The 24693-nt window shown below is 38.0% G+C and overlaps 1 protein-coding gene across 3 annotated transcripts in view; it reads right to left on the reverse strand.

Moving 5' to 3' along the window:
• Positions 1–24693, reverse strand: part of slc38a3b (solute carrier family 38 member 3b) — a 55951-nt gene that overhangs the window by 13669 nt on the left and 17589 nt on the right. For all 3 annotated transcript variants that reach the window (XR_002650693.2, XM_022675540.2, XM_022675539.2), the window contains 7 exons: positions 24056–24137; positions 20997–21112; positions 12917–12990; positions 10607–10699; positions 9304–9385; positions 3848–3930; positions 1627–1685 (listed from right to left, as the gene is read on the reverse strand). Coding sequence is in view for 2 of the 3 variants with exons in the window: in XM_022675540.2 (XP_022531261.2) it covers positions 1627–1685; positions 3848–3930; positions 9304–9385; positions 10607–10699; positions 12917–12990; positions 20997–21112; positions 24056–24137 (589 nt within the window). In the remaining variant the exon portion in view is untranslated. The remainder of the gene's footprint in view (positions 1–1626; positions 1686–3847; positions 3931–9303; positions 9386–10606; positions 10700–12916; positions 12991–20996; positions 21113–24055; positions 24138–24693) is intronic.

The raw sequence follows: 24693 nt of genomic DNA on the forward strand, positions 1-24693 counted from the left end.
GTATATACTATATAAGCACTGCTGACCAGTTTGGTTGGTTAATTTACGCATTATATTTGCAGAAATATAAAGCAATTTATTATAAATTACATTAATTTCTTGTCAAAGTGCTTTAAGATTTGATTTCTACTTTTCAAATGTAAGACATTCATAATAATGATATGTAAGTCATTATATATAGAGTACCGATCTAAAGTTTAAATACACCTTCTTAATTAATGCGTTTAGATGCTGTTTTCTGGAGAGATGTTAACTTGTGGTTTCTGAGGCTGGTAACTCTAATGAACTTATTCTGTACAACAGAGGAAACTCTTGCTCTTCCTTTTTTTGTGGTGGACCTGATGAGTGCCAGTTCCATCATATCCACTTGAGGATACTTAAAGTTCTTGAAATTCTTCTTTTTGGATTGGACCTTCATTTCTTAAAGCATTTTTTTGTGTTTTCTCACCTCAGATTTTTTTTTTTGTATTTTTATCCTAGATTTTTTTTCTGTGTTTTTTTCATTTGTGTGTTTTCACCTTAGATTTTTTTCTGTGTTTTCACCCTGGGTTTATTTTGTATTTTTACTCAGGATTTTTTTTTCTGTTTTTCTGTTTTCACCCCGAATTTTTTATAAATTTTTTTTTACCCCTGTTTTTATTCTGTGTTTTCACACCAAATTATTTTTGTATTTTTACTCCTGATTTTTTTTTCTGTGTTTTTACCCCTGATTTTTTTTCTTTTTTTGTGATTTTACCCCAGATTTCTTTTGCCATTTTACCCCGGATTTTGTTTGTGTTTTCACCCCTGATTTTTTATTATTTTTTTTTACCCCTGATTTTTTTTTTCTATGTTTTCACCCCGAATTTCTTGCTGTGCACATCAGCCCAGTGAATACCGGGTGCAGCCCTCACATCACAGCTTCTCTACTGCACAAGGCGGCTCAGTGAATTACTTTTTTTGTGTGTTTTCGCACTATTGGACTTGGGCTATTGGCCTATTTGGGTTTAATGATTGCAGCATTGCATAGCTGTACTGCTGTTTTTTTGTGTTTTCGCACTTAGGCTCGAAGCTCAATATATATATATATAAAAAAGTATGTTTGTTTAGAAGTTATTTTATATTCTTAAACCATGTTAAATTAAATTAGACTAAAGAAAAGTCATTCAGACATCGTACTTGTAGCCTAATGTACCGGTTGTTCTTAAATAATAGGTCTATGCTTCTTTAGTGTTGCAATGTTGAATAACATCATTCTGAACAGAGTAAAAATGTTTTTAAAAAGCTTTAACGCTGTACTTACTAAAAAAATTTGGGTTTAAATTAAGCTCATAATGAAAGTTTATGGGTCGGGTCGGGCAGAACGTGCACAGGCTTGTGCCGGGTCGGGCTGGAGTTTTTGGGCCTGATCTATTCTCTACATGCACTATTTAGGAAAATCTGAGAATCCGAGAAAAAAAAAAATCCCTTGCATAATAATTTGGAACAGGGTGTATTAATTCTATGTATCTACAATAAAATTAGTTTTCTATTATTAACCCAGTCATATCAGCAGTGTAAATATACTGATTTATGAACCCGTCTGTGTGGTATATAGTTTGAGACTGTGGCTGTAATGAAGACGGAGGCGTCAGGTCCTGTACGTACCGCGCTGAGGAAGAAGACCATGCAGCTGAGAGAGAATCCGCTGGCGTATCCCAGGTATCCTGTGAGACGAGGGACAGACAGACCCGTCAGTGAGCTGATAGACTGAGCAGAAACCACATAGCTGTTACGTTCCTTTCTAAGAAAAGATCAGCCATGGGAACAAAGCCAGATTCCGCGCAGCAAACAATTTCACAACCCCGCTATCTCCCGCAGTGATCACCAGCGCTCTCTAAAGCAAACATTACACATATCCATCTCAGCTGCAGAGTTACCATAGAGAACACATGCTGAATATTAACATCTTTAAATATATAAAACATATATATACAGTACAGGCCAAAAGTTTGGACACACCTCTTTTTCAATGCGTTTTCTTTATTTTCATGACTATTTGCATTGTAGATTCTCACTGAAGCATCAAAACTATGAATGAACACATGTGGAGTTTTATGTACTTAACAAAAAATGAGCTGTCCTCCTCAGTCACCGGACCTGAACCCAATCCAGATGGTTTGGGGTGAGCTGGAGCACAGAGTGAAGAAGGCAAAGGAGCAACAAGTGCTAATAAACACCTCTGGGAACTCCTTCCTTCCTTCAAGACTGTTGGAAAACTTTTCATTTCAGGTGGCCACCTCTTAAAGAAGCTCATTAAGAGAATGATGCCAAGAGTGTGCAAAGCAGTAATCAGAGCAAAGGGTGGCTATTTTGAAGAAACTAGAATATAAAACATGTTTTTTTTAGTTATTTCACCTTTTTTTGTTAAGTACATAAAACTCCACATGTGTTCATTCATAGTTTTGATGCTTCAGTGAGAATCTACAATGTAAATAGTCATGAAAATAAAGAAAACGCATTGAAAAAGAGGTGTGTCCAAACTTTTGGCCTGTACTGTATAAACCCCTATAAAAAATTAAAAAAAAAAAAAAAACATGCACATGCAAAGTTTGGACACACCTTCTAATTCAGTGTTTTTCTGTATTGCTTTATTTAATGTATTTTCTACATTGTAGATTAATAGTACAAACATGAAATCTATTAAGGGACACATATGGAATTACGCAGTAAACAGTAAAAACTAAAAAAGTGTTATTCCTCCACTGTTATTAATCCCCTGATCTAAAGCTGATAAACTGAGATGGTGATTTGAGGTGATTTAATTGGGATGAGCTGGAGCTTCACTATTGTTCAGCACCTCCAGGAACCCCTTCCTTCAAGACGCTGAGAAAACTATTCCAGGTGACTCTCCCTCACGAAGACACAGATTAAAATTTCACAAAGATTCTGCAGATCTGTCCTCAAAGATAAATGTGATACATATTTAGAAGAATCTAAAGTATAAAACTAAGAAATATTCTGATTGGTTTAACACTTTGTTACTAAATAATTCAGCATGTGTTTTTGTAGAGTTTTAATATAGTCTTCAATATTAAATTTACAATGTAAAAAAAAAATCATAAAAAGAAAGAAAATGCATTGAATGAAAATAAGTGTGTCCAAATTTTTGACTCATGCTATATGTAGATATTCTCCAAATATTTTCTTCTGTAAAGTTGAGATTTTTGAGATTTTTATAAAACCGTTCACACTGCAGGCAAATCAGATTTTTTTATTCAGATTAATCAGATCCTTTAAGGATCTCCACACATTTGTTATATGTGGTGATAATGAAAATAAGCCATAGCATCCAGACTCGATTTGATGGTATTTCACAATTTCACATTTTGGATTTGATTTGTGGAATTTATGTGGTTTCTGGATACAATTTTGATATGCTAATAATCTGATTTGGACTGACAGTAGATGTGGGCGGACGCATCCAAATATAGATAATATCGATGCCAACGCTGTTATTGATAATGAGCAATACTCGTGCAAAAATAATGATACACAAGACTTTAAATCTCTCCTGTACGCACAGACGGCTGCACACGTAGATTCATCAAAGTCTACTCTCTGTCTGTAAGAGTAGCGTTCAGTATCGGTATCGATATAAGCAATACTGGCCCTGCATTTACTTGGTATCGGGTTGATACCGAAAATTCCTGGTATCGCCCACCTCTAACTGACAGTCTGAACATAGCCTATGTGACAGCATATATATATATATTTCATTTAATTCATGATGTGTAATGGCAAGGGGACATTTTTGTTTGGAACTTACTTCTTAAAATATGTCTAATTGAGTAATAATACAAAAACGTAAAGAAAAATATTCACTCACCGAGCTGCTTCATCAGAGCCAAGGGAAGAATAATGCATACAGTCACCAAAATCACCAAGTAGTTTCCATTCAGATACCATTCCCTATTAAAGAGAGAGAGAGAGAGAGAGAGAGAGAGAGAGAGAGAGAGAGACAGAGAGAGATGTTATTATTTTCTTAAGCCACTGGGTACTTTTGGCAGTTTGGGCTGTGTGCCAAGTCCTGCTGGAAAATGAAATCCCCATCTCCATAAAAGTTGTCAGTAGCAGAGGGAAGCATGAAGTGCTGTAAGATTTTGTGGGAAAACAAAACTGCACTGACTTTAGACTTGATAATAAAACACAGTGGATCAACACCAGCAGATGACAGACATGTCTCTCCAAACCATCACTGATCATCAGTAAATTTTACATTTCATTTGTAAATCAAGGGAGCAGAGTCTGGAGGAAGAGTGGAGAGACACACAGTCCAAACTGCTCGAGGTCTAGTGTGAAGTTTCCACCAATCAGTGATGGTTTGGAGAGACATGTCTGTCATCTGCTGGTGTTGATCCACTGTGTTTTATTATCAAGTCTAAAGTCAGTGCAGTTTTGTTTTCTCACAATATCTTTTATAGAGATGAGGATTTCATTTTCAAACAGGACTTGGCACACTGCCCACACTGCTAAAAGTACCAATTGGTCTTATATAATATTTTGATTTTCTGAGACACTGTAAACCATGGCTGTAAACCATAATCATCAACAATAAAAGAAATAAACTCTTAAAATAGATCACTCTGTGTGAATTCTTATTTTTTTAAAATGCACTGGTATACATGAGTAAAGGAGGGGTTGCTCTATTTTCAAAATCTGTTCAGGTCTTTCCTCATCATAGCTCATCATGCATCTGGAGGCTGCAGTGCTGATGCTCATGCCATGAACACAAACAGCATAAACATATCAAAGATCACAGAATCATCACAGTCATAACCCCGGTGGCTCTGGCGCCCTGGCAGCTTTACCAGTGTATTTATAACCAATTCTCATATTCAGCAGGTGAGTGAGTTCAAACCCGGAGGATGTGCAGGACAAGACAACCAGTATATATCAAATAGAAATAAAACAAATAGAACTAACAGAACAAATGGTGATTTTTACTTTTTCACATAAATGTGAATGAGGCAGGTGTTTTTTGATTACATTGGGTCAATTTTATGATAAGAAAATCAATAGATTCACTTGGAATAAAATGTTATTAGAGAGAAAGTGAAAGACAGATAGTTGTTCCTAAATGATTGATCTTACACCAAGTTACTTTTGGTCAAAGCTGACAAAAATATTTAAAGTTCATATCTGCTAAATTGAATTCAATTAAACAAAATGCAGATTTAAATAGTTATATCTATTTGATTAAAAACTCAGAAATACAAATTTATACAAGAGGTGAAACATCTGGTGAAAAGATTTTAATTTATGCATGTACATGTGCATAAAAGATGCATTCATGTATAAAAATAGCTTTTAAATGTAGTTTTATTCCTGTACCAAATTTCACCATCTCAAATGTTTAATTTTTACTTACTTTTTGACTAAATTTGAATCATGCAGATGTTCTTTATATTGTGCCAAATGTCACTAGATGAGTAGACCAATAGAATTGCTTAAAACTATGGGAAATCTTAAATCCTCCTGTAAATTGTCATTTTGTTTTTTTTTATGTTTCTATTGAATGTAAATACCAAATATTTTTTATATTCACTCCTGATATTAACAAAAATGCTCTGGAGTATTGTAATATTATTTTATATTCAATAATATCACCAGTCCTAGTGCCCTAGTTAAATATTTTAATTTTGATAAATGCATCTTAGTGATGTGCAGTTGATGTGTGTCCATTTTTTGTTTTTTGGGCTTTATTTAGTCTGTCTCAGATGAATAATAACAATTGTTGTGTATTGAGATTAAACTAACTATATATACAGCCCTGGAAAAAATAAATAAGAGATCACTTAAAAATACTGGGTTTCTTTGTTTTTACTGAATTGAAAACCTCTGGAATATAATCAAGAGGAAGATGGATGATCACAAGCCATCAAACCACCAAACTGAACTGCTTGAATTGTTGCACCAGGAGTAAAGCAGCATAAAGTTATCCAAAAGCAGTGTGTAAGACTGGTGGAGGAGAACATGATGCCAAGATGCATGAAAACTGTAATTAAAAAACAGGGTTATTCCACCAAATATTGATTTATGAACTCTTAAAACTTTATGAATATGAACTTGTTTTCTTTGCATTATTTGAGGTCTGAAAGCTCTGCATCTTTTATATTTTTGCAAATAAATGCTCTAAATGACAATATTTTTAATTGGAATTTGGGAGAAATGTTTTCTGTAGTTTATAGAATAAAACAACAATGTTCATTTTACTCAAACATAAACCTATAAAAAACAAAATCAGAGAAACTGATTCAGAAACTGAAATGGTCTCTTCATTTTTTTTCATAGCTGTATATAAAGTAGTCTTTTCAGCAATAGTTAAGATTTATCGCTTTTGAGTTAACATGACATATCAAATGTTTTAAATATATATTTAGCCTAAATATAATAAAAAAAAATAATTTATTTATTTTATGAATGTGAACAATAATGCTCTGGAATTTCATGATACTATTTTAGGGTCATATCGTTTATCCCTGGTGCCCGCGTGTGCCAGTGCACGTGTCTGTATCAGGACTGGGTGCCACTCTGCCTGGCACGCTCTTGCTGATGGTAAATAAAGGGAAGCTATATTAGTATAAGAACATAAACACACAGAGCGGCAGCGGCAGAGCGGACAGTGCCGGGTCTTCAGTAACATCACAAACCCCACAGTAACTCAGAGAGAGAGAGAGAGAGAGAGAGAGAGAGAGAGAGAGAGAGAGAGAGAGAGACAGAGAGAGATAGAGAGATAGAGATATAGAAATAGAGATAGAGAGAGAGATAGAGAGAGAGATAGATAGAGATAGAGAGATAGAGATAGAGAGATAGAGATAGAGAGATAGAGAGAGATAGAGAGAGATAGAGATAGAGAGAGATAGAGAGAGAGATAGAGATATATATATATATATATATATATATATATATATATATATATATATATATATATATATATATATATATATATAGAGAGAGAGAGAGAGAGAGAGAGAGAGAGAGAGAGAGAGAGAGAGAGGGTTTAAATAAGGCAGGAGGAGCCGGGCAGCATTTTCTCTGTTTAAACACATCAGAGAGAAAATTTCACGAGTTATGTTACAGACGGGTTACATTACCATACCTCACATATCATACATATCATACATCTCACAGCTAACATACAGCACCCCAATCACAATACACACTCTACTTTATATAATACAAATAATAACATTTGTGGATAAAATAAATTTAAATAGAAAAAGATAGATATTTTTGTGGCATATTTTTTATTTAAGGGTTAAAATTTAAATTTTCTTCTTATTTTTTTCTTATGGTTTGACTAAATATTTCAAAGTAAAACCTTAAATAACTTTTATTATTAAATATTGTGGTTTGCAGTTGACGTGTGTCCAGTTTTGGGCTTAATTTGTGAACAATGGCCATGAAAGCTCCTGTAAAGGTATTTACAGTGGTGAACAGCTGATAGTGAATAGATCCCTGGCCACAACAAACACCAGCCTGCAGGTTCGACGTGCACTGTAACAATGGTGTACAGTTACCTGAGACCCTTATACACTGCTATAAGTGGTGGGGTCAATGCATACTTGACCTCACAAGTATTCAGACATCCCACTTTAAAAGCATTGTGGAGAATTGTTGATGATTATGGCTTACAGCCAATGAAAACTCTCAAATCAGTGTTTCAGAAAATTAGATTATTATATATTGAGACCAATTGGTACTTTTGGTAGTGTGGGCAGTCCTGCTGGAAAATGAAATTCACATTACATGTATATGCGCTGACTGATCAAAAGTAAAATAAAATAAAATAACGTAATATTTTGATGCAATTATTTTATGTATGTAGGTTGGAAAGCTTGTCCGATTTCTATTCTAGAGATGGGACGATCGATCGGCAGTGTATCGGTATCGGCCGATTTTCAGCCAAACTACGGTATCAGCGATCGGCCGATATTTCTCTGATTTTAGTCGATCTGATTCAGGAGTTTAGGGTTAAGCAGTTTATCAGAGCTGTGTGTGGATGGCCTGTGAAACTGCTCACTTACAGGAAGCTGCAGTTCCTCATCCAACCACCAGTTTGGAGCGTTTTTACAGTTTCTGTGTAGGATCAATCCGCCACGTAATGAAAAGAAAATAAAGGTTTTAACCCCACTAACTGGATAATACAGCTCTCTACAGTTCATCTTTCAGCCCAACCAGTGCGACTTGGAGCTGGGTTAGCTCACAAGCTAACAGCAGCAGTTTAGAGCAGCCGTTATGGAGTCACTGTTCAGATTACTTTATAAACAGGTCAGTTAGCCCCGCTGCTCAATTCAGGATGTTTATAACTACGGAGTTTAGTGGACACGGCCGCCAGGTTAGACTGTTGAAGGCTACTGGAGACTATTAAAGGCTATTGAAGGTTATTGAAAGGATTATTGGGGCAGAAATCAGTACAGGCAGGTTAGATAAGTGATTCACATCCTCGTCCCACGCTGAGGAGAATATGCAGCGCTGTCACAGTTTTGTAAAAGAAAACAGGCTTTTTTTTGTGTTGTACTGTTTATTCACATCATTAATACAGATTTTGTTCTTTCCAACTATTTGTGAATTAAGTTAAAATCTCTGTTTTATTGCTGTAACTTTACTTAAAAATATACTAAAAATATGGAGTTTAAATCAGGTCCGCGCTCTTAATTACAGTTTATGAGGGCGGGCAGAGTCAGGCTGGATTTTCTGCCCAATCTAAGCTCTAGCTGGAGCGTCAGATTAAAGTAACTGTAGTTTTTATTAAAATATTGTATTATTATGTATATATTAACAGTAAATTAGATTATAAGCAGTAAGCTGACTCCGAAAAACAGGCTGTGAGGTGGCTGATGTTGGGATACCTTCATGCGCTATTGACATATAAATATAAAAATTGTGGTGTCTTATAAATATTTACACATAACGTATATCTCTCCTGAAAAGTGTTGATTTTGTTCAGTAACACTCTTCTGTTTATTTACTATCAGCGTAAATTACCAGTGTTTTTTTAGGCGTAGATGTAATTAGGGGAATATGTACCAGGTTTGCCTGGCACCTTTGTGGCATTAATGTGGCATTTGACCCTGCCCAATATCGGTATCGGCGATCGGCGGATCGAGATGAAAGGTGATCGGAATCGGCCCCAAAAACACTGATCGATCCATCTCTATTCTATTCTATTACTTGCTTTACAGCTCACCCTTCATCAAGTTACAGTTAATCCTTAACCTACTCCACTGTTCTCCATTAACACTGACATTAAATTTACATTAATTCTATACAGTCACTTACTCAGATTCACTGTCTGCTCTCAGGAAGGCCTGGATCACCAGAGGAAACTCAGATTTAACGATGAACAGGTAGCTGGACATGGCTGTGAGGAATTAAGCAGAGGAGACACACAAAAAAAACAGGTCACTAGGGTGATCTTTTAAGAGTGAGTTGACCTTTTGATTTTTTTTTTTTTATGTAGAAATGGGATGTTTCAGACCATTCAGCTACATTTTAGGTAAGACATTGATGTTGTATTGCACAAGCAGAGGCTGTTAAGAGTGAATGATCTTTAAAACAGGGCAATAAGTGTAATCTAGGCACAGAAAATTATATACAGCACTGCATTTCATCCAATGCTGTGTTTCATATCATCAATTACTGTATTTTTCGTACTATAATGCTCAAAAATCGTTATGTATGAATTCTACCAGTCAGGTATTAAGGATCAGTAAAGCCACTCTGAAGCTAAAGTACAGAGTTATATAGGAGTTCCAGCTTAGTTCTCCAGCACTGAGACTCGAGACTGGAGCAGCATTAGCATTAGCCGCTAACCACGCTAAGTGCTAGCTCTTTCGTCGTTCAGAGGTGAGTATATCAGACTGTAGTCTGCGCGTTTACAGTGTTAAAACAAGCTACGTGGGACAAACCGCTAACTGATAGTACCCTGGATTACCAGAATACTCATGGTTCCTCAGTTTAGTGTTGCTGGGTGGCATTTACCAGCAGTTAGCCACTAATGCTAATGCTGCTGCACCCAGCCTTAGTGGAAATCTGGAAAGATCTAAGACTTCTGTAAGTAAACGGGAGTGCTTTACTCACCCAAATAAACAGTTGAAAAAGTTTGAAAGAAAATGTTTTATTTAGGAATTACAGTTTTGTTTATTTAACTTAGCTTTACAGGTCTCGCCGGCTGCGGAGAGATCTGCTGAATTAGAAGGAAATCATGGCGACACCCCTGTTCCTTACTAGTGGTGCATAGTGCACCTTATATTCTGTTGTGACTTATGTATGAAAATAGACCAGAAAATACAGTAGACATTTATTGATGGTGCTCCTTATAGTGAAGAAAATACGGTAAATATTACATATATTACACATATATTGGATAAAATAAGCAAATACACAGCGTAGCTTTGACATGATCATACTATTAGCTTATGAACAGATCATTTATTTAAAACCTACAACTCCCATATGATAACAAGCAATCGTAGTCTGTTGTTCTTTGTAGAATAGTTTTAGTTTTGCTCTATTAAAAAGGTTTTCTAGTATGAACTGTCTGTTTAACTTCCTGCCACAGTATTTTTCAGGCTCTGCTCACCTCCAATGTTCTGCAGGGTGATGGCAATTCCAGCTGCCATCTTTCCAGGAGTACCAAAGGCCCGGTAACCCAGCTGCTCGTATGCCCTGATTCCTGAACACATGATCAGAACGTTAAAACATCATGAGAACTGCAGATCTCTGACCTGATGATTACACCAAAATAAAACATCCTTCAGAAAATCTCTCCCATGTTTTACACACCAAACCATACCAGGATAATGAGGTTAATAAATATTAATATCAAAACCTAATATTAATATAACTGCTACAAGCCCCAGGAGATCTGTCTAGGAAAACTGGAGATCTATCCATCAATCCACAATCCTCTATCTATCCATCAATCCATCGACAACTCTCCATCGGTCCATTCATCATCCATCGACTCCATCTATCCATTCATCAACCCAGAATTCTCCATCCATCCACTGACAACTCTCCATATATCCATCCATCCACAACTTTCCATCCATCCACAACTTTCCATCCATCCATCCACCCAGCCATTCTCAACTCTCCATCCATCCATCCCTCAACAACTTTATATCCATCCATTGACAACTCTCATCTATTCATCCCTCAACTCTCTATCAATCCATCCACCCCAATAACACTAGCCCACAATTCCCTATCCATTGACAACTCTCCATCCATCCATCCATCCACTTAAATAGCACTAGCCCACAATTCTCCATCCATTCAACACTCTCTCCATCCAATTATCCCTTGTCAACTCTATCCATTCATCCATCCACTTCAAAAACACTAGCCAACAATTCATCCATCCACCCATAACTCTCCATCCGTTCGTCCATCCACTTAAATAGCACTAGCCCACAGTTCCTCATCCATGGACAACTCTCCATCCAGCCAACACTCTCTCCTTACAATCATCCCTTTTCAACTCTCCATCCATCCATCCACTTAAATAGCACTAGCCCACAATTCCCCATCTATTGACAACAATCCATCCATCCATCCAAGACTCTCTCCATCCAATCATCCCTTGTCAACTCTATCCATCCACCCATCCACTTCAAAAACACAAGCCAACAATTCATCCATCCATACATAACTCTTCATCCATTCATCCATCCATCCATCCAACCAACACTATCCATCCATCCCTCATCAATTCTGTCCATCCATTCCTTGTCAAATCTCTACCCACCCATCCCTTGACAATTCTATCTATTTATTCACCCATTAACAACTCTCTATCTATCCACAACATCTTCATTCATCCATCCATCCATCCATCCACCTTATGATACTGAGGCATATCCAAATAGGCAATACACCATACCTGTCAAGTTTTAGATTTAAAAATAAGGGATATTTTCCTCTGTCCGCTTAAAGCCGTCCCACCAGCCCAACGAAGGTTCAGTATCCCTTACATTTTAAGACAGGTTTAAAAAAAATCTAAAATAACCACATGTGAAACACTTACAGACTACAATTAGATTTTCAGAATCTGAACATGTTGTGGACATTCCTACATATGTCATTCTTTTAATACAGCCAAATTAAAACCCCTTTTCTATATCTTTTTTTTTATTTAAGATTTCGTGTCTTTTTTGTAATAAATGCACTCTTTTATATGATATATTTTTTATTTATTTAATGGATTTAAAATTGAACAAAGAGTGCACAAATTCTGCAAAATGACTGTTGGTGACCTAAAAATGGTATTATGAGCTTTTACTAAAAGGACATGGACCAGATATATTCTATCAGTAAAAATTAGTCCTAATGGGCCTACTAAATTAATAATTTTTAATTAATACTTCTTTCTTTTGATCACTCCTGAGTCACAAGCTGTAATTTTTTTTATTTTAAAAGGTTTAATCTGTGTGTTTTATTTCGGAGTATTTTTAAGCAGCTATCAGAAAAATCTCATCACAGTTTCCATGATTAGACTACCGTTACCTTTCTTTTAGAAAAATCGCTGTATATCCAGATCTGTTTTAACATCAGCAGCTCCAACTAGCTGCCTGAACTCACAGCGAGGAGGGCGGGGCTTCCCCACACTGACTCTCCTTTGCAAGCTGATTGGCTGTTTCTCCTGAAAGGCGGGACTTTCTCCTTGAACCGGCTCCACGATTGGTTAAGAGACACAGCGCGGTCAGTGCCCTGTCTCCTCAATAATATATGTTTTTTTATTTTAATAAAATACGGGAAATTTACGGGAAAATACTAAAACGGGAGGACGGCGGGAAAAAGGAGTAAAATACGGTAGTTTCCCGGCCAAAACAGGAGACTTGACAGGTATGCAATACACAGTAGGCCATCATAATTAAAAGAGGCTTACCTACAACTCCAGACGCTTTGAGTAAGAGATGAATGGAGTAGCAAGAAAGAGCAGCAACCGCCGTGAGGAGAAACCTAAAAAAAAAATAATAAATAAAAAAAAAAGACATGTAAATTGAGCAGGTTATCAATTAAACTGAACTGATGATTAAACAACTGGATCAGAACATTTACAGATTTCAGAACATCAGGCAGGTTTTAGTTTACTTTATGTTGAGAATGCACCCTACACTTCTGCCTAATGTCTTACACAATCATTTGGATATTATAACATTAATCACATAAAGTAGGGGCCCACCCACCAACTAAATCCCATTTACCTAAACAAATACCACCTATAACTACCATAAACAACATGAAATCCCCCTAATAACACTAACAAAGAAATAGAAACCTTGGCTGCTGAGCATGTTGAGAGCCACCAGGAGAGCTCCTAAGCCTCCAATAAGCCTCCAAAATGATTGCAATTGGTTGAGGTGACTTTTAAAGCAAGTCTTCTGTTTTGTTTTGTTTGTGGTTGATAAATGTGCATATATTGCATTTGTGAATATTGGAAACAATGGCAATTACAGCTACACTGTTCCCGTAAGAATGTTGACCTCCTGAGAAACTCTGTGTTCAATGGTTTTAAATATGATTAAACAAAAAAACCTAATGTGATTCAACTGTCATGAGTAAGGCCCAATCCCATTTCTCTTTTGAACCACAACCTCCTTTCCCTGTTTTTACAAGGGGAAAAATCCTCTTCATGAGAAATTGGACAACCATTCATTCACCAGGTACAGATGTACAGGGGTTGGACAATGAAACTGAAACACCTGGTTTTAGACCACAATAATTGATTGTGGTGATGGACAGTTCTGGTGGAAACAGGAGAGTTGAGGTGCACATTGAATTCTGCGCTATTTGATCAGCCGTGGTTTTAGGTTGTTTGGATACAATCCGGGTTAGCACCCGAACATCCCTTTCAGACAGATTCCTCTTACAGCATCCACAGTTAATCCTGTTGGATGTGGTTGGTTCTTCTTGGTGGTTTGCTGACATTACCCTGGATACCGTGGCTCTTGATGCATCACAAAGACTTGCTGTCTTGGTCACAGATGCTCCAGCAAGACGTGCACAAACAATTTGTCCTCTTTTGAACTTTGGTATGTCACCCATAATGTTGTGTGCATTGCAATATTTTGAGCAGAACTGTGCTCTTACCCTGCTAATTGAACCTTCACACTCTGCTCTTACTGGTGTAATGTGCAATTAATGAAGATTGAACACCAGGCTGCTCTAATTTAGCCATGAAACCTCCCACACTAAAACGACAGGTGTTTCAGGTTCATTGTCAAACCTCTGTATCTAACCACTTAAATAACCTACTAGCAATGTGTTGGTGCATGTTACAAAAAAACGGCCACATTTTTTGTATGCACTCAAATATGCTGGTTTCTTTGGTCACTTTGGTCACACCATCTTGCAAGTGATTCTCATAATCCTCTGTTTTGAGTGTGCCTCTAAAAATGTCAGTTTGCAGGTCAATGTAGCCCAAACACTTCCCCTTACCTACCCCTCCAGCCTAACAATCTAAGAACATTAAGGCTAAGGGGCAGGAACAAGGGTTGAAATGGGATTGGGCCCAAATGTACAGAACAGTCACAAAACTAACAAATTCTGAGGGCAACTGCTTTGCTGATATGCATTATGGGCTATAGATCACTCTTGGGCAGAGAGCATTTCTCATAACCCTCTGTACTACAAATCCAGAGGCAAGAAGAGGTTGAAACATGGGTCACCCACAGTAAATCTCTGGGTGGAAGACAGAGTGGTGAACTCTCAGCATTCCCAGACCTCTCCAGGGCAGCTTAGCCCAACGATACCCTTGGGTTCAAATCACTGGTGTGGTGCAAACTCAGCTATTAAGAAACCCACACAGATCCACACAGATCCCAGAGACTGACGGCTGAGTGCTGTTTAATTCCTGGTTTACCAACAATTCCCGGAACCCACAGCTGAATCAAGGCCTGTCACAATAATTGCAATATCGATTTATTGCACAATAAATGAACATAACCTCAATAATTTCTGATAATCGTGATATCGTCTATTGTGTTTATTGGTATGTTCTTCTTTACATATATAACAGTGAACTGTATTTTAGCCAGTGTGGAATACAGTAGATGAAGAAATTAGTATATAATTCCAAAACTAATCATAATACATGATTCATTCAATTTTTGTTGTCTTTAAAATGAGTATAATTGCTTTTTTATGGTATTGTTATAATTTTGTCATTAGCATTTAATAGTCCCAAAATTAAAAAAAATATATATATTGTGTATCTTAATAATTTCTGGGACAATATATAGTCCACAAAAAAATCTTTAGAAAAAAAAAAATGTTTAGTTGCTCCCATTAATTCGTAGAGCAGTGGAACGAGGTAGGAGTGTTTAAAACACTCTATTCAAGTAGCACAACTTCTCAGAACAAAGCAATTTCCTCTGACTTTTTGACAGAAAAGAAAAGAACTGTGCCTTTTCATGGCTTTCAAACTGGAACAGAAGAATTCTGGGTGATGGTGATATCCGATATTTCACATGCACATACAGTACCAGTGAAATGTTTGGACAGATCTCTTCTCATTCAATGTGATTTATTTCTTTTTACGATTTTTTTTTTTTAATTTACATTGTAAATTCAGCTTTAGAAAGGAAAAGGGATGAGTTAGCAGCTCATATGTGGAGCATCTTTTGCTGGAGTGGAGAAACAGCAAACAGCTGCTCTGAAGTTCATGCTCAGGTCGAGGAGGTGAAAAAAGAAAAAGGCCAGGTGGTTTGCTTTTGCTGTTTTTTCAGCTATAGCTGCACAGCTGCACCAAGAGATGTGTGGGTACGTGAAAGAAGCACGTAGCACTAATGCTTATGCTAATGCGTAAAAGCAAAAAGACGCATGTATTCAGATTTGACCGTTCACATTCATGTCGCATCTTGAAGGAAGGAGTTTCTGGAGGTGCTGAACAATAGTTGCTGCTTTTCCTTCGTGCTGTGAAGCTCCAGCTCATCCCAATTAAATCACCTCAAATCACCATCTCAGTTCATCAGGTTTGGATCAGGGGATTAATGTGGAGGAATAACACTTTTTTTTTTTACTGTTTACCATGTAATTCTGTATGTATCGCTTAATTGTTTTCATGTCTTTAGGATTAATCTACAATGTAGATCAATGTAGAATGTAGATTGTGTGCTGCTCCACTATTATCAGGAGACCACTGATTCGAATCCCGGTCATGCAGCTTGCCATAAGCTGCCGGAGCCCTGAGAGAGCACAATTGGCCTTGCTCTCTCTGGTTGAATACAGTAGATGGCACATTTTCCTCTAATCACTCGTAGGGTGATGTGGATCAGCACAAGGCTGTGTCTGGAACTGAGTCGCTTCGCTTTCCTCCGAATGTACTGTGATGCTACTCGGCAATGTTCGAAAAGAGGCGGAGTCTGACTTCACATACATCAGAGGAGGCGTGTGCTAATATATAGCTTTGTAGCAGCTGAATGGGTAGGACAATTGGCCTAGCTAAATTAGATTTCAAATTGGAATTAAATTTTAAATGAAGAATGTCTACAGCTTTAATCTCTCTTTATTAAATGAACAGTTTAAATAAAACAATAGATCTATTGAAGCCAATCTGAGAAGTTATACTGTAGACGATGCATTGACTTGATGCAGAAGTATAAACCATTGAGACATGGGCCAAGATTTCCCACCACTTTCCTTGGGCCAAAAAATAGTCTGTGACATAGGCATCTGTTTTTAATGCTATTTTTATTTTATATAAAGCTCTGGTGTGATAATCACAATATAGCTAAGTAACCAAGTATTATTGTTAATGAAAACAAACGAAATAACGAAAACTGAAAGTTAAAAAAAACATTTTTGTTAACTGAAACTAATAGAAACAGTAACTGAATTGTGTGTTCATAAAACTAACTAAAACGAACTGAAATTACAGATCATAGACTGTGTATAGCTGGACAGATCGTCTCTCAAAAGTGAAGCCACCACAGGTCGGGCGCCCCCTGCTGTTCGGTTTCAGAAAGCCGTGTAACCCCACCCATCCCCATAGGTTTCAATGGCAAAACAGACAACTTTCAATCACGTTTTTATCTAATATACTGTAATTCTATCTCCATTATTTAAATGTAACAGCTAGTGTAACCTCTGCTTATATTGTAACATTTTTATATCCCCACAGAATTCGTTTTTTAAAACGTTATTCAGCTCTATTCAAAAAGGTGTGGTTATTGTAAAAGGGCTGGTTATGGGCGGGACCAATAACAGACCGTCCAACAAACCGCTCCGCTCTGCAGCCTGTGACCTCGAGGCAGCCCTCAGGGGCGGGGTTATTTAAATGAGTAAACTGTCTCTCCACAGTCTTTCTCCCTCCTCTGGTCTCTACTGCGCAGACTCGGGTTTCAGGATCGCCAACATGGCGGAAGATTTTGGCTTCATTTTTACAGTCTCTGTTACAGATAGAATACCTTTCGTTTTTGTTTATGTTCATTTATTTATAAGCACTGTTTCCACTCCAGCAGTTTTACAGCGTTGTGACGATTCTGCTTGCGAGGCGGAGCCGGATTCTGCAGGGAGTTCAATCACTCACTCACAGCTGATTATTTTGATGAAAATTGGTGAAACCTGTAAAGTTTGAGTTTTTGAGTTTGTTTATGTGTTTCTCAGATTGATCTCTCTGATATAACGTGTAAATATGAATAAAAAAAATAATTAAAACTAACTGAATTGGAGGAGAAAAAGTGCGTCTTTAGTTTTGTAATGTTAATTGAAATCATTCTGAACAGATTTCGATCATTCAAACAGCCCAAAAAGACAGTTTATTGGGCGGGTCGGGCTCATAATGACAGTTTATGGGTCGGGTTGAGTTGGATTTTTTGGGTCCAATCTAAGCTCTAATGCAAGGTTTATGTATCTACAGATGAAGGTGGATCCTCAGAATCGCTGCTCTGGACTATCTTTAGAGGAACCAGTACTGGTCTTCCAGGTAACCAAAGACATCCTGTTCCATGTAACCCGTCTAAAGCCGAAGATCTCCAGGCTCGCTTTCGGCTGCAGCGAGAGGATAACGCAGCTACAGGAAGGTCTGCAGGTAACTGGATCCGTGGTGTCGGGTTCTCCTGAACGTGTCTGAAGCTGTGGAGAGGGGCCCTCAGCTGCACCAGGGATGAAGATGGCATATCCATATACTGAGAGGGGGGTAGACTCTTCTGATAAAGGAGGTTCTGCTGAGGGAGGGCGGGGAGGACTATTTCAGACTCCGGCCTTTCTGGTGCATGGGCGACAGACGGAAAGTTTTAAGGGGAGGGGCTTAGTCCAGCAGACTGGGCGGGGCTAACCAATGGAAAATTTTAAGGGTTGGGGGGTCTGCAGAGGGTTTGTTTGACATGCTGGTGAATACATTCGCTGGCTCTGTTTTCCTCTCCCTTCTTTAGGAAATTAGGTCGCTGTTTATGACACATGGTCTTCCTACAGGTCAGAGTTGGCTTAAAACCCGATCAAGCATCACATTATGACCATTAGACACCTACTATCAATCTTAACAGCTCAACTGAGCTCCATATACACTGTAAACCCTGATAAGTTTCAATGAATTAAGTTTTCAAAACTCATTTTTTGCCTCATCAAGAGTTAAATACTTGAATTTTTTTTGTCTCTTAATAATGTGTTTGAGAGCATCAGTTAAAGTAAAGTAGTGAAGAGGTAGAGTTACAGGTATACAGTGAATAGTGAATATTTGAGTAATGTTCTAATCCAGATTATGAGAAGCAACAACTACTCAACTAAATAAAGAAAAAATATTATGTTAAGAAAAAATGAAGGTCAGTAAATGTGATAAGAAAAATTTAAAGAACTTTGAAAAGTATCCTCAAGTGCAGTCTCCGCAAAGGCCATTAAAAACTTAATAATGATGAAACTGGCACTCATCAAGCCCGGCCCAGGAAAAGCAGGAAGAGTAAGAGTTTCCTCTTTTGTACAGGATAAGTTCATCAGAGTTACCAGCCTCAGAAACTGCAAGTTAGATAAGAGCCATTGTCCAAACCTTTGACTGGTACTGTATACATAAAAAAATGGAAAGCACTAAAAACCCTACTACCTCACTGGACTCTATTGCACACTGCGTAACAGAGGTAATTACTACCTCACCTGGTCTTTTTTGCACACTGCATAATTTGCACACTGACTTGTTATTTATTACTCTTTGTCTGTATTGTGTTGTATTGTCTGTCTGCACTTTTGTACTGTTGCACTATTGTTCTGTCTACACTGTGTTTATGTGCACCATGATCCCTGGAGGAACGTTGTTTCGTTTCACTGTGTACTCTGTATATAGCTGAAATGACAATAAAAACCACTTTGACTTTGACTTTGACTATATACATATAAGAGAACACTTAAAAATGAGTTTCTTTAATTTTACCAAATTAAAAACCTCTGGAATGTAATCAAGAGGAAGATGGATGATCACAAACCATCAAACCACCAAACTGAACTGCTTGAATTGAATCCAAGAGTAAAGCAGCATAAAGTTATCCAAAAGCACTGTGTAAGACTGGTGGAGGAGAACATGATTCCAAGATGCATAAAAAAAACTGTGATTAAAAAACAAATATTGATATTTGAACTCTTAAAACTTTATGAATATGAACTTGTTTTCTTTGCATTATTTGAGGTCTGAAAGCTCTGCATCTTTTTTGTTATTTCAGACATTTCTCATTTTTTGTAAATAAATGCTCTAAATAACAATATTTTTATTTGGAATTTGGGAGAAATGTTGTCTGTAGTTTATAGAATAAAACAACAATGTTCATTTTACTCAAACATAAACCTATAAATAGCAAAATCAGAGAAACTGATTCAGAAACTGAAAGGATCTCTTAATTTTTTCCAGAGCCATACATCAATAAGTAAAGAGTGAAGAATCACTTGTAGGACAGTGATCAAGTGATGTTAGGAGGTAATTAAATCCAAAGCAGAGTCAATAAAATGCTGATAGCACTGAGAGCTCCTCTTAATTATATGATTTGTGATGGTTTTTGCTGAGTAACTGTGATCATTACAGTTCCCTTTCACTGCCAGCGTATCTCTCCTGTCATTTGTGTGCCTGAAGCATTCTTCACATATCAGCTGTGGCTAAATAAGCCATGCTTAGATAAAGGCTTCACCATGGAAACAATCATATGCTCCAATACAATAGCAGTACAGTAGGTAAAGCCTTGGATTGGATTTGCTGTATAGATTCTACAGATTTACTAGTGCATCTAAAAAAATCTTAGAATATCATTGAAAAGTTACTTTATTTCAGTAATTCAGTCAAAAATGTGAAACTCATATTAATAAATAGATGTATTAAACACAGAGTGATCTATTTTATGCATTTTTTTGTTTCTTTTATTATTTATGATTATGGCTTACAGCCAATGAAAACCAACAAATCAATGTCTCAGAAAATTAGACTATTATATAAGACCAATTGGTAGTGTGGGCAGTGTGCCAAGTCCTGCTGGAAAATGAAATCCGCCATGTCATCTGCTGGTGTTGATCCACTGTGTTTTATCATCAAGTCTAAAGTCAGTGCAGTTCTGTTTTCCGACAAAATCTTACAGCACTTCCCTCTGCTACTGACAACTTTTATAGAGATGCAGATTTCATTTTCCAGCAGGACTTGGCACACTGCCCACACTGCTAAAAGTACCAATTGGTCTTATATAATATTTAAATTTTCTGAGACACTGATTTTTGGGTTTTCATTGGCTGTAAGCTTCATAATCATCAACAATAAAAGAAATAAATGTTTAAAATAGATCACTCTGTGTGTAATACATCTATATAATATGTGAGTTTCACATTTTGAACTGAATTACTGAAATAAAGTAACTTTTCAATGGTATTCAAATTTTTAAGATACACTAGTACAGTAAATGAATAGGATTTATAAAGGAATAAAATAAATGTTACTCATCACCTTTTAACATACACTTCAACAGACGAGTCTGATTGACTCAGATAATTTAACTCAGACTTACAGAAACAGTAGGATGCCAGTGTTGGACATGGCATAAGCCAGGCCCAGAATTCCACTGCCCATAATGGCATTGCCAAGATTGAAGACAGACATGCCAAACGAGGTCTTCCCCTCAAACTGATGAAAGAATTGAGAAAGAATATGATCATTAATATGTCTGTAATTCATATTAGATAATTAATACATCCTGCTTCTACACTCTGAGGACTATTTTCGGTACACAGAACACAGAAAAACTTCTGTCTGAAGTTAACCCTCTGGGGTCCAAGGGCATTTTCTCAATTTTGCATATTTTCTAAAATTCTTTAAAGGCACTCGCATACACAATAAAACCCATGTGTTTTATATCATAATGTTCAGAACAATCTCAGCTCTCTTAATAATGAGTCTCATGTGACCTAAAGCAGGTTAAACAGATTAAAGAGATCATCTGTACATAAATCTGATTTCAGAAACTCTTTATATATGTTGATGGTTGATCTTATATATGTTTTGATGGTTGAAAGGGAGGAAGGAAGGAAGGAAGGAAGGAAGGAAGGAAATGAGAGAAGGAAAGGGTGGGAGGAAGGAAGGAAGGAAAGAAGGAAGGGGGAGAAAGGAAGGAAGGAAGGAAGGAAGGAAGGAAGGAAGGAAGGAAGGAAAGTGGAGAAGAATGAAAAAAGGAAGGAAAGGAAGTTATGAATGAAGAAAAGGGGGGAGGGAGAAAGGAAATGAAGGAACAAAGGAATGAAGAAGGAAAATGAGGAGGAAAAAAGGAAATGCAGAAAGGAAGGAATGAAGAAGGGAAATGAGGTAGGAAGGAAGGAAATGTAGGAAGGAAGGAAATGCAGGAAGGAAGGAAATGAGGGAAGGAAAGAAGGAATGAAGAAAGGAAATAAGGGAGGAAGGAAAATAAATATAAGTATAATATAAGAAGTAAGGAACTGAGAGAAGGAAGGGAAGGAGGAATGAAATGGGCCAGTATCCCTTTGGGTCATCGCTTGGCTTGTTCGGTTTCGGGAGGGCTATCACCTTTGCACAACGCCAGATCTTGGGCAGCTTTAAGTACCAGAGGCATGCAGAGAGAAAGGAACAGAGCCAGTCAGTTGCTTTCTTGCCTTGGTGTTTTATGTACTCAGAATGGATGCCGTCTATGCCTGGTGCCTTGCCAGTCTTCAGGCATTGGATTACCAGTTCAAGTTCTTGCGTTGTGAAGTTGTTAGATAGGTTGGAATCGCATCCTGGGGCCCTAAGCAGCTCATGGACTCTTACTGATGTCTGTCGAGCGAAGTCCTTGTCTGCATTGGGGGAACGGCCATTACTCAACAGGAGTGACGCGATTGAGTTTGCAGTGATAGGACACTGTGCGGGAGTTGTTGACCTACCAGTCAGCTTGTTCAGGATCTGCCACCCCCGGCGGCTGGAATGTGTGAAGTTGATTGACTTGACTGTCTCAGTCCAGCGTTGCCTACGCTTCTCAGTTAGCCTGCAGAACAGGTTATCTGCTGCTTTGTCCCTGTCTTCGCTGGTCTGTGATTCTGTGTGGGCACGAAGAAGGATTTCACAATCTTTGTCCCAGCAGGGGACATAGGCCTTGCGCACACCGCGGGGGATGTTATTCTTGGCGGCAGCCAGCAGCATCTTACAGTACGAGTCATAGGCATCGTTTAAGTTGTTGGAACATGGGGGTAGTAGACTAGCAGCTGCTTTGCTGACTTGTTCGGTGAAGCCTGCCCAGTTTGCCTTCCGAAAGTTCCACCTCTTGACATCCTTTCCTTGCGTACCCTGGACCATAGATGGAATTGTGATGAGTGATGGTCGGTGGTGTGACCGGGGAAATATATCCAGGGTGCGTCTTACAGGAAGTGGCTGGATGTTGTTCCATTTCACAAATGCCAGGTCAGGATTGGTGGTACTGTTCCATCGGGCAGAATAGAATGTGCATGGCTCCTTTGGGTCATATAGAAGTGTTGCATCCACAGCTGAGGCCCAGTTTACCAGGACGTCACCATCACTGTTGGATTTGCTGTAACCCCAGTCTGTGTGGTGGCTATTGAAGTCACCAGCGTATACAGCAGGGGCTGGGGTATCTGGCAGGGATGATGGGACCAGTCTGCTGGGTGGTGGTTTGTAGATGTTGATGATTGTGGTATCATGCACTTTTGTTGATAGCCATTCTATCGCTGCACCCTCTGGAGATTGTCCGGCAGCTGACCAGGCCATGCCTTTGCGGACGAATGTTGCTATGCCATGATGTTTGCTAGCAATATGACCAGCCAAGGTGTACCCAGGAACCTTCAGGATGTTCTTGTTTTCCACATGGGTCTCCTGCAGGGTGATCACAGTCACATGGTTTTTAATGGCTATTTGCTCAAGGATGTCAACCTTGGCAGTGGTGAGACCTTCGATATTCGGTCTGTGGACGATGCGAAGACATTTGTTTCGCTTGAAGGGCATGCAACCTTGCAACTACTCTTCAGCTACTTGCGGGGGAGGCCACGTGGAGGCTGTCTTCTTCCCCCCCCCCCGTGTGGAAGGCAGCAGGACCATCTACACTGCATCAGTTTATCAAAGATCCGACGGATGTACCTGGCCAGCATCTTACCCGTAGGGAGTGGACAACCCTAAACCGCCTGAGAACAGGAGTAGGGCGCTTTGGTGCAGTGATGCAGAGGTGGGGTCTTACAGACAGTGCCCACTGCGAATGTGGGGACCCATCACAAACTCTGGAACACGTGATGACTACCTGCCCCAAATTCCGGCCACCAAATGGCACTCAAGGTCTAATAGACCTGGACAACGAAACACTGGACTGGCTTGCAGCAACAGAACTGAGGGTCTAAGGACATACGCCAGAGAGAGAGAGGAATGAAATTAAGGAAGGAAGGAAGGAAGTGAAATAAATATCTGAAATGAAGAGCCAACCATCACATTTACACACAAAGTCCACCAATACTGAGTAAAAATGCCTAAACACTTGCTCATCTTCAGTTGAAACATTTAGATTGGAATATACTGTATATGCTGAAATCATGTAATTATTCACTGGGTTTACTCTAATGCAAAAACGTGCCCACTTACATCAGTGAAACGTTGCTTCTTGCCCTCACCAGTGGGGAGGAACTCCACATTCTCAGCCAAGTTCTCCTCAGTATCATCAAACCTGATCAAAACAGAGCATTTCTTACTTCATATATCTAATCAAACTCTCTGTAGCTTAATATGAGATTATATAAATATGTTGATATACAGTTCTAGAAAAAAAAAAATAAGAGAGCACTTAAAAATGATGAGTTTCTTTGATTTAACCAAATTGAAAACTTCTGGAATATAATCAAGAGGAAGCTGGATGATCACAAGCCATCAAACCACCAAACTGAACTGCTTAAATTTTTGCACCAGGAGTAAAGGCATAAAGTTATCCAAAAGCAGTGTGTAAGACTGGTGGAGGAGAACATGATGCCAAGATGCATAAAAAAAACTGTGATTAAAAACCTTTTAGTTATTCCACCAAATATTGATTTATGAACCCTTAAAATTTTGTTATTTCTCATTTTCTGTAAATAAATGCTCTAAATGACAATATTCTTATTTGGAATTTGGGAGAATTGTTGTCTGTAGTTTATAGAATAAAACTTCAATGTTCATTTTACTCAAACATAAACCTATAAATAGCAAAATCAGAGAAACTGATTCACAAAATGAGATGGTCTCTTAAT

This window comes from Astyanax mexicanus, chromosome 5 (genome assembly GCF_023375975.1).
Source record: "Astyanax mexicanus isolate ESR-SI-001 chromosome 5, AstMex3_surface, whole genome shotgun sequence".
NCBI classification, from domain to species: domain Eukaryota; kingdom Metazoa; phylum Chordata; class Actinopteri; order Characiformes; family Acestrorhamphidae; genus Astyanax; species Astyanax mexicanus.